The sequence below is a fragment of the Borostomias antarcticus genome (assembly GCF_949987555.1).
Source record: "Borostomias antarcticus genome assembly, chromosome: 10".
Classification (NCBI taxonomy): Eukaryota; Metazoa; Chordata; class Actinopteri; order Stomiiformes; family Stomiidae; genus Borostomias; species Borostomias antarcticus.
Window position 1 is genome coordinate 12,882,704 of NC_140243.1, and position 14,931 is coordinate 12,897,634.

Below are 14,931 nucleotides of genomic sequence, written 5' to 3' on the forward strand. Positions count from 1 at the left end.
TAATACAAAGTTTGACCAATGATCAATAGAGATGAATAAACTCACAGGTTCCTTCCCGCCATCATAGTAGTCCAATGATAAACCTGAAATCAGAAAATACAACTACATCAGTCACCATGTTCAGACAGGGTTCAGTCACCATGTTCAGACAGGGTTCAGTCACCATGTTCAGACAGGGTTCAGTCACCATGTTCAGACAGGGTTCAGTCACCATGTTCAGACAGGGTTCAGTCACCATGTTCAGACACCATGTTCAGACAGGGTTCAGTCACCATGTTCAGACAGGGTTCAGTCACCATGTTCAGACAGGGTTCAGTCACCATGTTCAGACAGGGTTCAGTCACCATGTTCAGACAGGGTTCAGTCACCATGTTCAGACAGGACTACCATGATCACTGGAAACAACAGGCCTCCTCTCTGTGCCAGCTCTGCTGTCTCTATGCGTTCAGTAGCTCATTATTACACTACTGCACAGTGTTCAGTAGCTCATTATTACACTACTGCACAGTGTTCAGTTTAAGCAATAAACCACGAGAGGCCGTGTGTTATAGTGATTTTATAACAGCTAGGGGGCGTTGTTAGGCACGACGCGAAGCGGAGTGCCTAAAACCCCCCTAGCTGTTATAAAATCACTAACACAGGGCCTCTCGTGGTTTATTGCTTTTATACAACGGTTACTACAGCTATTAGTGTAAAATAGACACACAGCAATGTAAAATATTAACATTTATTCAAAACGAAGCATCATTCCCTCAATTCCGCGGAGCAAAATAGTTCCCCTAACAAATGGGTTGCCAAGCAACAACAACAACTACAATGCATTGGATCAAATGGGAGGCGCATTCATACTGAAAATGGAATGATATGCGGTCCCAGGTGTGTGTTACAAAGTATTTTAACACGACTTCCAGCCAATCAGAATCAAGAACCAGAACTAACCGTTGTATAAAGCTCATTATTACACTACTGTACAGAACAGCCTTCTTTAACACCAAGGCCATTATAAAGCTACTACAGGACTTGTCTATAGTGAGAGCGCTAGAGATAAATTATATTTCCCAACCTACTGTTGGTTACAGCTTAAAAGGGGGGGATAAAGAGTGAGAGTAAAGGACAGTGTATGGGGCAGAGAGAGAGAGAGAAAGAGAGGGAGAAAGAGAGAGAGAGGGAGAGACAGACAGAGAGAGAGAGAGACAGACAGACAGAGAAAGAGAGAGAGAGAAAGAGAGCGAGAGAGAAAGAAAGAAAGAGAGAGAGAGAGGGAGAGAGAGGAGAGAAAGAGAGATAAAGAGAAAGAGAGACAGAGAGAGAGCGAGAGAGAAAGAGAGAGGGAGAGAGGGAGAGAGAGAGAGAGGAGAGAAAGAGAGCGTCATAACGTTAGCATACCAATCAGCTTGAGCGCCAGGACACAGTGGGGCATGGTCCACTTGATGTCATACTCCTCTGTGGCCGTGAAGTAGTATCCTGACAGCAGGTACACCTGGGGGGGGACAGGAGAGGGGGGTTGAACAAACCAGAACATGGCACTGTTCTTGTATTTATTTATTTATTTGTATTTATTTATTTTGCATCCCTCTGGAATATGTAGGGGTGGGACCTATGCCCCCCCCATTGCTCTCTGTAAAGCGCATTGTGTTGCCTCTGTGTATGAAATGTAGGGCTGTAACGATTATTACATAATCGTCAAACCGCGATAATTTTTTCTGACCGCGATTGTTTTTTGCAACCGCGGTTATGAAAATTAAAAAAAAAAAATATATATATATATATATCTTTTTTTAATAAAATAAAAATATGTTGCAGAGTTAATATGGTAGCAACCCTAGTTCAATGGAATTCTTCAACTTGTTGGCACTTGTCCAATACGTTCATAGCAAATAATGACTTAAGAGAAGTAAAGAAGCCTGATGCATTGTCCACTTCATGTGGTATTTGTATACTCCAAATTTTCTTAATTTTAATTTTTTCAAGCTTTTTTTTTATTGAGGAGGATATATGTTCTATGTAAATGTTAACATTCATGATATTAAAGAGGCGTGGTTTTAAACCACAGGTTTACTTCATAGGCTGAGTACTTGTGTTATTAGGCTAAAAATGAGTCAGAACCCGGAACCCACCCACCCACCCTCACTCACTCACTCACTCACTCACTCACTCACTCACTCACTCACTCACTCACTCACTGTCTGTCTGTCTGTCTGTCTGTCTGTCTGTCTGTCTGTCTGTCTGTCTTTCTCTTTCTCTTTCTCTTTCTCTCTCTCTCTCTCTCTCTCTCTCTCTCTCAAACACACACACTCTCACTCAAATCATGCGGACATGAGCATCAGTGCAAGGGCCGGCCCGTGGCATAGGCGAAGTAGGCGGCCGCCTAGGGTGCCAGATCGGCAAGGGGCCCTAGTGGTGTGATGCGAGCCCCCCCCCCCCCCCCAGTCAACAACTCTGACAGTTATTGTAATAATCGCAATTATTTTTCGGACAATTAATCGTTAAGCAAAATTCATAATCGTTACAGCCCTAATGAAATGCGCTACACAAATAAAGTTTGATTTGATTTATAGTCTATAGGTAAGTCTACTCATATAGTCTATAGGTAAGTCTACTCATATAGTCTATAGGTAAGTCTACGTATACCATCTATACATCCTCCTGATAGTGAGGGGGTGGAGGGAGGCAAGTGTGTATTAAGCTTTAGTGCTACTCCATGAGAGACAGATGTCCTTTTATATCAACTAGAAAACAGAACACAGGCTCAACCACTGATGAGAGGTGGGCAGAGCCTCAACCACGGCACTGAGGAGAGACCACGTTCCAGGGGGGAATAGGAGGGAGAGAGAGAGAGAGAGAGAGAGGGGGGGGGGGGGTTGCTGTCGAGTGCAGGGAGATGGAGAGAGTAAAGTAAGAGAAAGACAGTTGAGAGGTTGGAAGAGAAAGAGTCCTCACCATCTGAAAGATGAAGCTGCTCACGACAGTCGTTATTGTCCTTCCCATGAGCCTCAGCATCAGGAACTGGACCAGGACGCATAGTGCAGAGTGATACAGCTGAGGGCCTGAGAGAGAGAGAGAGAGAGAGAGAGAGAGAGAGAGAGAGAGAGAGGGAGAGAGAGAGGGGGGGGAGAGAGATGGAGAGAGAGGGAGAGAGAGGGGCGGGAGAGAGGGAGAGAGAGAGAGGGGGGGGGGGAGAGAGAGAGAGAGAGGGAGAGGGAGAGGTGGTGGGAAGAGCAGTGTTAGAGCACAGTGTGACCTGTCAGACTCAACGTGACAAAACCACACATCCCCTCATCAGACAGAGAGAGAGAGAGAGAGAGAGAGAGAGAGAGAGAGAGAGAGAGAGAGAGAGAGAGAGAGAGAGGGAATGGTATATCCAAACTTGGTGAACAAGGTGAGCATCTTGGGGGGTGTAGGCTAACACGGTGGGGGGGTTCAGAGGGGCCGGTTCCACAGGGAGAAAGGAAGGAAACAGACCTGCTGTGAATTCCGAGCGCAGCATCAACAAGAGGAGCAAGGAAACAGAAGATGAGAGTTAGTTGTCTCTTATACATGAACGCCACAGAGAGACGAGGGCCTGCATCTGTTCTCCTGCTGACCGTGGTGGACATGGACATGATTCACTTGGAGGACTTGAGATCCTGTCCCTGCCAGGGGGTCCGGGGACAAGTGCCCCACGTTCAGAAACAATCATGTCCATGCAGGACCATGTCTCTGCCTAAGTAATGGGAGGGGACACTTTGGTTTCCCATATGATTCTCTTCCTACAAATCCAGCCGCACCTCCTCAGGGGTCATCTCCAAGGAAACACAACTCAACCCGGTGCTTAGACTGTTCCCATGCCAACATCACCACCTCAGGGCAATCATTACCCACCCCCATCTCCCTAGTCATGACCCCCACCCCTACCCCCAACTCCCTAGTCATGACCCCTACCCCTACCCCCCTAGTCATGACCCCCACCCCTAACTCCCTAGTCATGACCCCTACCCCTAACTCCCTAGTCATGACCCCTACCCCTAACTCCCTAGCCATGACCCCCACCCCTAACTCCCTAGTCATGACCCCTACCCCTAACTCCCTAGTCATGACCCCTACCCCTAACTCCCTAGCCATGACCCCTACCCCTAACTCCCTAGTCATGACCCCTACCCCTAACTCCCTAGTCATGACCCCTACCCCTAACTCCCTAGTCATGACCCCTACCCCTAACTCCCTAGTCATGACCCCTACCCCTAACTCCCTAGTCATGACCCCCACCCCTAACTCCCTAGTCATGACCCCTACCCCTAACTCCCTAGCCATGACCCCTACCCCTAACTCCCTAGTCATGACCCCCACCCCTAACTCCCTAGTCATGACCCCTACCCCTAACTCCCTAGTCATGACCCCCACCCCTAACTCCCTAGTCATGACCCCCACCCCTAACTCCCTAGTCATGACCCCTACCCCTAACTCCCTAGTCATGACCCCCACCCCTAACTCCCTAGTCATGACCCCTACCCCTAACTCCCTAGCCATGAGGGTTTCAAACATGGTCAACCACTTCCCCAGAGATCACCTTCCCCCTCAACTGAAGTTGTGATTTGTAATAAAATTGGGTAATAAGATAATTATTGAATAATACTTAAACCAGGTCCATTTTGTAATATTTTCAATTAGAATAGAATAGAGTAGTGTATTTGCCATGTGTAACAAGTACAGGTACATTGGAATTCTTGTCATCACTTATCCTTAGTGTCTTATCAGCACTAATCAGTTCCTCATTCCAGTCCTAGGGACGCAGCTAGACATTTAAAGGTTCCCAAACTGGCAATGTGCTAGTGTATCAGTATCATCCTTATTTATCCCATCATATCATGGATGACCGTGTCTGTGTCCATGATATAGGCAGTGCAATTAAATAACATTTAAGTATACAGTTGTGCAGAGTCAGTTGTCGTTGTCTATTGTTTAGCCAAGAGTACTTTTAAATGTTCATTCTCTAATTCTCTCCCCACGCCTCCCTCTATGTCTCACCGAAGTTGAAAGCTGCCAGTCCCAGTCCAGAGATGGTGTGGAACAAGTGGACCACGGTGGGGCGCTGGTGGTAGAAGAAGCGACGATACAGGAGGGCGCAGGGGTACCCTGAAGGAGAGAGAGAGAGAGAGAGAGAGAGACAGAGACAGAGAGACAGAGAGAGAGAGACAGAGAGAGAGAGACAGACAGAGCGGAAAGAACAGAACAGAGATAAATGGTTATCTAACAACAACGTGAGTGAGTCATTCTTGACAGGAGTCCTTGGTGCCAACAACAAAATGACCTTGCAGTCTGGCACTCGATAAAACTGGGACATTTATCCGCATGCACAACCAGCACATTGTATTCTGGGGCCTGTGGTCTTCTACTGGCAGTTGTTAACACAATAGCTTGTCTTGCTTTTTTGTTTTCAGAGTTGCCTTAAACACAGCATACCTTGATGCCACCACCAAACAGAATATGTTCCAGATCATATGCACATGATATGGCGGTGGTACCACAGCAGAAATAAAACATTGTTAGTGTAGCAGCGTTGTTTCAGGACAATGGTTTGAATTGTTCTGTGTCTATTATTGTTGTAAGGTAATTCCAACATGTGACTTCCGGAGGGGGGGAAAAGTGTCCATGTGTTAGAGCAAAGTTCAAAGAACAGTCTTTCTTCTCCACCTCCCCTGAAACATATCGACCCCTTTAACGTGAAACCGATGCATACACCACTCTAGGCTAATGATAAAAGCTTACAACAATAAGAGCTACTATTTGACAGTAAATTAAATTACATTTTGCTGACAGGGTGTAACGTTACACTTCAACGTCAACACAAGGCATAACGTTGAACACTAAGGGCTATCAGATAGACGTGCGAGTGTGTAAAATCGTATCGCTGACAGTGTGGGTAAATCGGTCGACCTTGCAGATAGCTCGTCTGTCATGGCATGATATATCAATTGGCCAATGCATACGCTGCATTCACTAGTAGTATACATGTCGTAGTCACGGGTACGTTTGCTAGCCGTAGCTATCCAGCTATGCAAAGCCCCTACCGCTATAGCTTGCGTTTGAATACCTGGCTGAGCTAGCAGTGGGTATTTGCAGAGATTATGCAGTAAAACGACATCACATTACAAAATGTATTGGATCTGATATACACCGAACGTAATCAGATCTGATAAAATAGAACTCACCGCTTAGAACGGATAGAATGAGTCGAACCGCTGGTTCTGGGGAACCTAAAGATTCCGACAATTTCGCCATCAAGGGAGCCGCCATCTTTCGTGTGGGCGGAAGTAACTCCTTGCGGCGAGTCCGTAACTGTAACCTACGATAGAGCTCCACTCTCTCCTTTATCTGCCCTTTACTCGATTCTGTTCCCTCCACCCCTTTCCCCTCCCCGTTCTTTCCTCTAAAGACCTTCCTCTTTTTCTCTTTTCCAAGTTTCACAATATCATTGTCACTCTAGCCCAACAGCTAACAATAAACAAATCACTTAATAATTGATACACTCATTGTTCTGCAAAATAACACTATACTTAAACTCGACTTTTGATGCTGTAAATTACTTTTTGTATGCCGACTATTTCAAAATAAAGTGTCTCCAAAAATATGAGATCCAGAACGTTTGACGTCTCAGTGATGTGAAGTCTCCACCGTGTGGCCTGAGCGAGCAATTGCATGTGTTGCCAAAATAAACCACTAATGTAATTTCGTTTTATTTCTTTTTTTCCCAAGCTCTTCAAGGCAGGTGTAATTACGTTACTGCAGAATGTAAACATATCCGCTCTGTTGCAAACAGCGTGCAAAAGACGTATAGAACTTTGATTACCACCATATGTTTTGTATGTAGAACATCACAAGCGATTCTGACCACAGTTAATGACCTCTATTATTTTCTCTTTTAACAACGATGTGGGCTTCTTCTATAGAAGAAACCTGCTGGAAAAATATCATAAAAAAAGCAATGTTTCCATACCGTACAATCGCAACCACTGTCGTACTTAGACCTTTCGCACGTATGACCGGCTCAGAGTGTGTATTTAAGACTCGTGCCTTACAATTCTGCTTTCAGAAAAAAAGTAACAAAGGTTTACATTTTTGTGGCTATTGAATAAACGTAAACGTATTTCATAGGAATTTTACTGGAGAATTGTTATCCAGTCGCAATGCCTGCTGGTTATGCAAATATTCAGTTAAATATCCTCCAATCAACACGCTGCTTCCCATGGTTTCTTTGCAGACTGCGCATGAGCTGCCGTCTGATGGCTACTTAATCAGTCCTTTAAGAACTACCGCGAACAGCTCTGTACAAATATATGTTTAATCTTAACCTACATGGTTATCACGTACTATTTTGTCCAAATGAACCAGACAAAATCGGAGGATGCTTTCCCGTTTTCCCCTTAACACTTTGTTTTGCGGGCGTGTCGCCGTAAACCAATGGCACACACTGAGGGGCGTGGTTACGTGGTCCTTGTCAATAAATACCGCACGTAGCCCAACATACCTTGCTGTTCTCCTTGAAGGTCCGCTGTGTCAGCAGTCATTGGTTTAAGGTAAAGATACACATTTCTTACCGCAAACATGAGCAGGAAATTCTTCGTTGGTGGGAACTGGAAGATGAATGGCGACAAGAAAAGCCTTGGTGAACTCATCCAAACCCTGAACTCCGCCAAGCTGGACCCTAACACCGGTGCGTGAACCCCCTCGTTACAGGAAGCATGAGTGGAATTGAATTTGTGTAACGTTAGCCAACGTTAGCTAGCTAGATAGATAACTTTGTGGCATCGTGTTGAATGCGTTCCAGTTCTATTGACAGAATATATATTTACACATGTAACCGGTTGATAGTTATTTCTAGACCCATTCTAAGTACAAATAGGAGAACGTCAGCTATTCCCCAATATTCTAATAAGTAACTTAGCTAAGTGACACTGAATGAATGAATGAATGGCGAGAAACACCCACTGGTGCTAAGCTAGACTGCTGAGTTATTACATTAAAACGTTGTCAGTGTTTATCATTAGCTCAAATGGATCATGGATCAAAAAGATTTATTCTAGTGCAAGAACAGCGCCGTGCTAAAATGGATTTTCAATGTCGATGGGCGTGCGTTCCGAACTGCACGTAGCCAGTCTGCTATGACAGGCGGACATCAAGTGAATTTTCCTCTGATGCTGTCGAGACCTGCAATCCTGCTGCCCGCGAGCCCTGGCCTGTTGCGTTTCTCTCTAACGAGATCACTAGAATAAAAACATTTAGTTTATCAACCACCATGTTTTGCATTGTGTGCTATTCATACGGTTAAGACATTCACTCCGCCAGGATGGGGAACATGGAGTACTACAATCACCGCTGAGCTTTGGAGGATGTTTCATCTATTCGCCTGTATAGGCTACAGACGCACGCGCGACTAGATTGCTATCAAATGAAATAAAACTAGACTGCTGCCAGCATTGTTGCAAAATCCAAGCATTTCAAAACCTTTATAATCATTTTGAAACGTGCATTTCTTGCCGTTTGAGGCCTAACCACATACCGTCCGAGGCAAACCAGGCATATGAGGAAATTCATTCATTCAAACCTTTATTTAAAACTCAGAAAATCCATTAGGGGAGACCTTCATTAAAAAAAAAAAAAAGCCAAGCATACAAAGACAGTAGCTAGTCAATTAAGAAACAAACCATTCATATAGAATACAGTAGTAGAAAACGCCCAGAAAATCAGATCAACAAAGCAACGACCTGAGAAGGCATTGGACTTTACGCCATTGGAAGCACCACCCCTACAACTCCTCTACTCTCACAGAATGGCAGCATATAGTGGCAGCCAACTGAAACGGGAGTACTTTGTTCAACATGGCACCTCTAGTGATTTAAAGTCAAAGTTCAGCTATCCCAGACCTGCTTCATAACTTAGTTTATTTTAAAGTGAAAAGTCCTGTTCCTGACCTCTGAACTTTTGCTCCTTTGACATCTGCAGAATGCAACCATGCAAATGACCTTTTGGAGGTTGAACTCTAACCTTTCTGTAGTGGCGACTCTCCCCGGGCTGGGTTGATTGACCTTTAGCATGATGGTGGCTGTCGATGTTTAATTTAGACGCACTTGACCTCAAGATGAAGTTACATTGTGAATGTCAGTGTGTGGCCTACTGTACTCTGCTTGACTCGAGCAAAAGGAGTTAATGTAGACTCACACAAGACGAATGATCTGCTCAGGAGCCATGTTGAACACACACACCCTCTCTTTGTTTGTACAGAGGTCGTGTGCGGTGCCCCTGCAATCTACCTGGACTTCGTCCGGTCCAAGCTGGACCCCAAGATCGGTGTGGCTGCCCAGAACTGCTACAAGGTGCCCAAGGGAGCCTTCACAGGGGAGATCAGGTAGGTCTGTCCCAGGTTCGAGGTGGTTCTGCAGTAACCGTGAATGGACAGATATGGGGTTGAAACTTTATGAATGAAATACAATAAAAGTTCAATAGTACAGTTCAAGTTCAAGTATTTTGGTGGTGTAGTAACCGAACAGCCTGCTGGACATGCACGGGTTGTTCGTGCGTGGTGTGTTCGTGCGTGGTGTGTTCGTGCACGGTGTGCTCACGCCTGTCCCCCCTCCCTCCCTCAGCCCTGCGATGATCAAGGACTGCGGAGTGCACTGGGTGATCCTGGGACACTCAGAGAGGCGCCACGTCTTCGGAGAGAGTGATGAGGTAACTCGCCATTGTTCCTTCTCTATACACACCTGCGTATCAAATGACTTCTGGTGACTCAGCACTTACAGGCCTGGAGAATGACGGGGTAGTGTCTCCCCTAGGGTTTTTTTCAGGGAGGGGTGGTAGCCACCCCCCACGAAACTACTAGTGTTGTCGCAAGGTATGTTGTTGTTTTTTTTGGGGGGGGGGGGTGGTTCGCGGATGGGCTGAAAAGAAACGAGTGCACATAAATTGGGTAAATGGATATTAACAATATTTTTACATTTTTTAATTACATTTCCTGCAGAAATGTGAACTGCTGAACAACTGAAAAGAAATTGCTAAAGTTTTGCTGAAAATGCATAGCCTAAATGGGCAAAATCTTAAATAAACCTGAATGCGGGGGCGGGGGGTCCCGTTGGGGGGGGTGGTAGGGGAAACCCTGGGAGGGATGGATAGATGGATAGATGGATGGATAGATGGATAGATAGATGGATAGATAGATAAATGGTCCCAGAGGAGAAATTGTTACAGCAGTAAGGACAACATAAAAGGTGCAATCTGCCACTAATTAATTACAATAAAGGAGTAAAAATATTTCTCCTTCAACACAATGCAATAGAGAAAAGAACCACTGAGCAAAAACAACAACCCTGAGCCCCTCAGCTGAGTTCATCCAGTATCCAAAACCCTCTATGACCACGCCCACCTAATTCTGCACTTCACTGATTGATCCGGCATCTGTCCTCTGATTGGATGCCTGTGCGTGTTCTAACAGCTGATTGGTCAGAAGACTGCCCATGCCCTGGAGAGTGGACTGGGTGTGATTGCCTGTATTGGAGAGAAGCTGGACGAGAGGGAGGCTGGGATCACAGAGAAGGTGGTGTTTGAGCAGACCAAGGTCATCGCAGGTACCTGACCCCTAACCCTAACCTCAGTTGACCCTAACCCTAACCTCAGCTGACCCTCACATCTCTGAGTCATGAGAACGGGTCTGGGTTTGAATGTGAAGGGAATAGCGCTGAAGCCTGACTGGTGAATTCTTGTTTCCCAGACAACGTAAAGGACTGGAGCAAGGTTGTTCTGGCCTACGAGCCTGTGTGGGCCATCGGTACCGGCAAGACCGCATCCCCACAGCAGGTGAATGTTGAACATGGACCGGTGATCGATGTGGCTAGTTGAATATGGACCGGTGATCGATGTGGCTAGTTGAATATGGACCGGTGGCAGATGTGGCATTTTCACAATGCAGGATCAATAACTTGGCCTAACAAATGTCTCGTTTAGTCATTCAGAGAGAAAGTTCACATCTAAAATAGTTTCTTTACTGTTCTCTCAGGCGCAGGAAGTCCATGACAAGCTGAGGCAGTGGATGAAGGCCAACGTGTCTGAGGCAGTCGCCAACGCCGTCAGGATCATCTACGGAGGTCAGTCACACAGATGCAGCACACACACACACACTCCTTATCCGCAGTTTAGCTCTTTATCATTTAATTCATAAAGACTCTTATAAAAGTAAAAAGAAAAACACTTTGACATTCTTCTCATATCGGCCCTTTCTTCCTGTGTCCTGGTTTTCTGTCGTGGCCCCAGGCTCTGTGACTGGTGGCTCCTGTAAAGAGCTGGGCTCCCAGAAGGACGTCGACGGCTTCCTGGTGGGCGGAGCTGCCCTCAAGCCTGAGTTTGTTGACATCATCAATGCCAGGGCATAAAAAAAACAAAACAGAACACACCCAGATCTGAGGCCAGCTCCTTCAGATGATCCTCATTAATCATCCTCAAACTTGGCACTTAGAACCTTCCTCCCATCCTTTTTATATTGAAAGTATTTGTGTGATGGTGTCATTCCCTGTGTCCTTCTTGCTTTCTGTTGTTTGAGGAAAAGGGACAGCCTTTCAGACACACGCACTGATGACTTCGCTCCTCTGAGACGGTGTGTAAACTAACCTGAACTGTGCCTGGGAATAAACGACCTCCTCCGGTGGAACAACAACCCATGCCTTTACTTGAAAGTTGATGAACGTTTGTGTATACAGTGTCAAGGCTCCTCTCAATCATGTCTTTTTAACATAGATGTCTCTTTGTGTAATTATGATGTTCTGTAGCTTATCCCTTCCTGTAGAAGTGCATGGTCCACTCTCATTGGCTACTCTGCGAAGAGGGAGGCACCCCTTACATGTCAATCATGTTGTGTCATGGCCAATGGTAAGAAGGGCCGGAACGAGGAAACGTTCTAATAAACGGTTCAGAGACTAGTTTCATGTGTTGTGTCTTGATTTCATCTGAATTTACCCACTTTCTACCAGGGAGGCCGTTGGCCTGCAGTTGGTTAGGTAGTTAGCTATTATTTAGTCAGCCAGTTAGTTGTCGGTTAACTAGTCAGTTAGCCAGTTAGTCTGTGTTGCTTTGTTCTGCTCTGTCTGGTCTCTTTCTGTAAAGTGTCCTTGGGTCTAGTGATGGTGTGCTTGTGATAGTGTGCTATATACATGTTATTTATTATTATCATTAAGAAAACGATATATTCCCCTCCCAAGTTATTAAATGAATGAAACACAGTAGGCTTTATATATAGGCTTAAATATAGGCATCAAAACTAATTTCTGATCATGAAAGATGTGATTTTTTAGCCGTGTTTTGTTATAGGTAGCTGGTTATGCATGCTTTGCATTCTTAGGCTAATTATTTTCCCATATGTCTTTCCCCCCTATTGTCACTAGTCATTCCACTACTGTACTGTGAACTCAGATGTAAACTCCAACAGACACCTGACACTCATAACCTCGTACTTCAACGGGAGTCATGGATTTCTGCAAATAAATTCAAGCTGTGATAGCAGATGTGGGTCTAGAATCTCATTTCGTGAGCTCAAACAGACTATTGTTGGACTTCTTCTGAGGCTGCAAGACTAGAATAAAGTAATCTGTGTCAAGTCAGTGTGTGTTTATACCCAGCAAACAAACTGTGAAATATAGATGCCTTTACAGTCCAACAGCTGGGAATTGCCTCTTTATGAGGTGCTTAGGAACAGACTAAGAATTTTTGTCATATAAAGCTACAAGTGCCAGGAGACATGTAGGCCTGTGAGACCATCCTGATCTTGCGAGCTTAGATTTTTATGTATTTTCTCTAGGCTCAACCATCTGGTGAGGCAGGTTAGGAGACATTTGAGTGAAGCAAATATATATTTTGTATAACAAATAGCAATTTTATCTATGATATGAAGGAATTTTGTTAAGATAAATACTTTCAAGGGGCTAAATCCTATCAGAATGGCCTTCCTGCATGTCTTTCTTCACACACGCTCTGGTATGAGTTACGAGATTAGTTTTTCTTTCATACTGTATCTTGAAACGAATGCATTCCCGTAGGTCTACTCTAGTAGTACGAAGAAAAGATGCTATACAGTGTAAGTGCAGTAGCTGACATTCACTGAGGAAGGTAAGACTGAGGAGAGAGTAGTAGGAAGAGAGTAGTGGAGAGAGAGTATCTTATTTCACTGGTGAGTTCCAGTCAGAACAAAGGACACAGACATATCCTGTGACACACAGCTGCCAGTGAGGGATCAGGAGTCCAGTCTCCTCTGCAGAGCTCCTGTCCTCTGGGGGCATTCACAGACTGCACCGTCCATCTGGCTGATACAACTCACTACTAGTCTCATTCCATCTGGCTGATTCAACTCACACTACTAGTCTCATTCCATCTGGCTGATTCAACTCACACTACTAGTCTCATTCCATCTGGCTGATACAACTCACTACTAGTCTCATTCCATCTGGCTGATACAACTCACACTACTAGTCTCATTCCATCTGGCTGATACAACTCACTACTAGTCTCATTCCATCTGGCTGATTCAACTCACACTACTAGTCTCATTCCATCTGGCTGATACAACTCACACTACTAGTCTCATTCCATCTGGCTGATACAACTCACACTACTAGTCTCATTCCATCTGGCTGATACAACTCACACTACTAGTCTCATTCCATCACATTTCAGTCATTCCGAGTATTGGTCAAATAATACAACATGTGGAATGAATCACAGAATAATGCATTATGTACTGTATTATGTACTGTATGTGAACGAGTGGACGATATGTCCATCTCCTGTGTGGCTGTATGCGTGTGTGTGTGTGTGTGTGTGTGTGTGTGTGTGCAGCTACAGTTCTACCTACCCCTCATTCATCGGGGTGTTGTCAAGCCAGAACCAAACCCCAGTCTCCTGAGCCGTCAGCCCAATCCAGTACCTCTGTTCTGGGCTGTGGTACTGGGTGGGGTGCTCTGTTCTGGGCTGTGGTACTGGGTGGGGTGCTCTGTTCTGGGCTGTGGTACTGGGTGGTATGCTCTGTTCTGGGCTGTGGTACTGGGTGGGGTGCTCTGTTCTGGGCTGTGGTACTGGGTGGGGTGCTCTGTTCTGGGCTGTGGTACTGGGTGGGGTGCTCTGTTCTGGGCTGTGGTACTGGGTGGGGTGCTCTGTTCTGGGCTGTGGTACTGGGTGGGGTGCTCTGTTCTGGGCTGTGGTACTGGGTGGGGAGCTCTGTTCTGGGCTGTGGTACTGGGTGGGGTGCTCTGTTCTGGGCTGTGGTACTGGGTGGTATGCTCTGTTCTGGGCTGTGGTACTGGGTGGTGTGCTCTGTTCTGGGCTGTGGTACTGGGTGGGGTGCTCTGTTCTGGGCTGTGGTACTGGGTGGTGTGCTCTGTTCTGGGCTGTGGTACTGGGTGGGGTGCTCTGTTCTGGGCTGTGGTACTGGGTGGGGTGCTCTGTTCTGGGCTGTGGTACTGGGTGGTGTGCTCTGTTCTGGGCTGTGGTACTGGGTGGGGTGCTCTGTTCTGGGCTGTGGTACTGGGTGGGGTGCTCTGTTCTGGGCTGTGGTACTGGGTGGGGTGCTCTGTTCTGGGCTGTGGTACTGGGTGGGGTGCTCTGTTCTGGGCTGTGGTACTGGGTGGTGTGCTTGCAGATGAAATCCTGGTGACATCAATGAGAGAGAGAGATGATGGAAACAACTGCAAACAATGCTTTGCTCTCAAGCAAATGGTATTCAAACTGTGTAACTACAGTATTAACCCAGGTAGTTACTCTGATACTGTAGATACTGACAAGTCTTTTGTGAAGATTAATCATTTCAAGCAGCCAAATCAAATCTGAATGCTCTGCCTGCATCGTTCCCCTCACAGGCACTGCAATGAGGTCACATGTCTGCATGTATTTACATTTTTGCATATATTTATATGTGTGTGT

The 14,931-nt window shown here is 45.7% G+C and overlaps 2 protein-coding genes across 3 annotated transcripts in view; one reads left to right on the forward strand and one right to left on the reverse strand.

Annotated features, from left to right (window-relative positions):
- The window catches only part of lpcat3 (lysophosphatidylcholine acyltransferase 3), a 15,631-nt gene extending 9,327 nt beyond the window's left edge, over positions 1 to 6,304 (reverse strand). For both annotated transcript variants that reach the window (XM_084444277.1, XM_084444276.1), the window contains exons 1-5: positions 6,189 to 6,304; positions 5,005 to 5,112; positions 2,941 to 3,047; positions 1,387 to 1,480; positions 46 to 83 (exon numbers count right to left, since the gene is read on the reverse strand). In XM_084444277.1, coding sequence (XP_084300403.1) covers positions 46 to 83; positions 1,387 to 1,480; positions 2,941 to 3,047; positions 5,005 to 5,112; positions 6,189 to 6,273 — 432 coding nt within the window. In that variant the 5' untranslated portion in view covers positions 6,274 to 6,304. The remainder of the gene's footprint in view (positions 1 to 45; positions 84 to 1,386; positions 1,481 to 2,940; positions 3,048 to 5,004; positions 5,113 to 6,188) is intronic.
- Positions 6,305 to 7,521: 1,217 nt separating this feature from the next.
- Positions 7,522 to 11,942, forward strand: tpi1b (triosephosphate isomerase 1b). The gene is made up of 7 exons (XM_084444281.1): positions 7,522 to 7,690; positions 9,259 to 9,382; positions 9,621 to 9,705; positions 10,466 to 10,598; positions 10,742 to 10,827; positions 11,027 to 11,114; positions 11,281 to 11,942. The coding sequence occupies exons 1-7, from the start codon at positions 7,582 to 7,584 to the stop codon at positions 11,397 to 11,399; spliced, it is 744 nt and encodes a 247-aa protein (XP_084300407.1). The 5' UTR covers positions 7,522 to 7,581; the 3' UTR covers positions 11,400 to 11,942.
- The last annotated feature ends 2,989 nt before the right edge of the window (positions 11,943 to 14,931 follow it).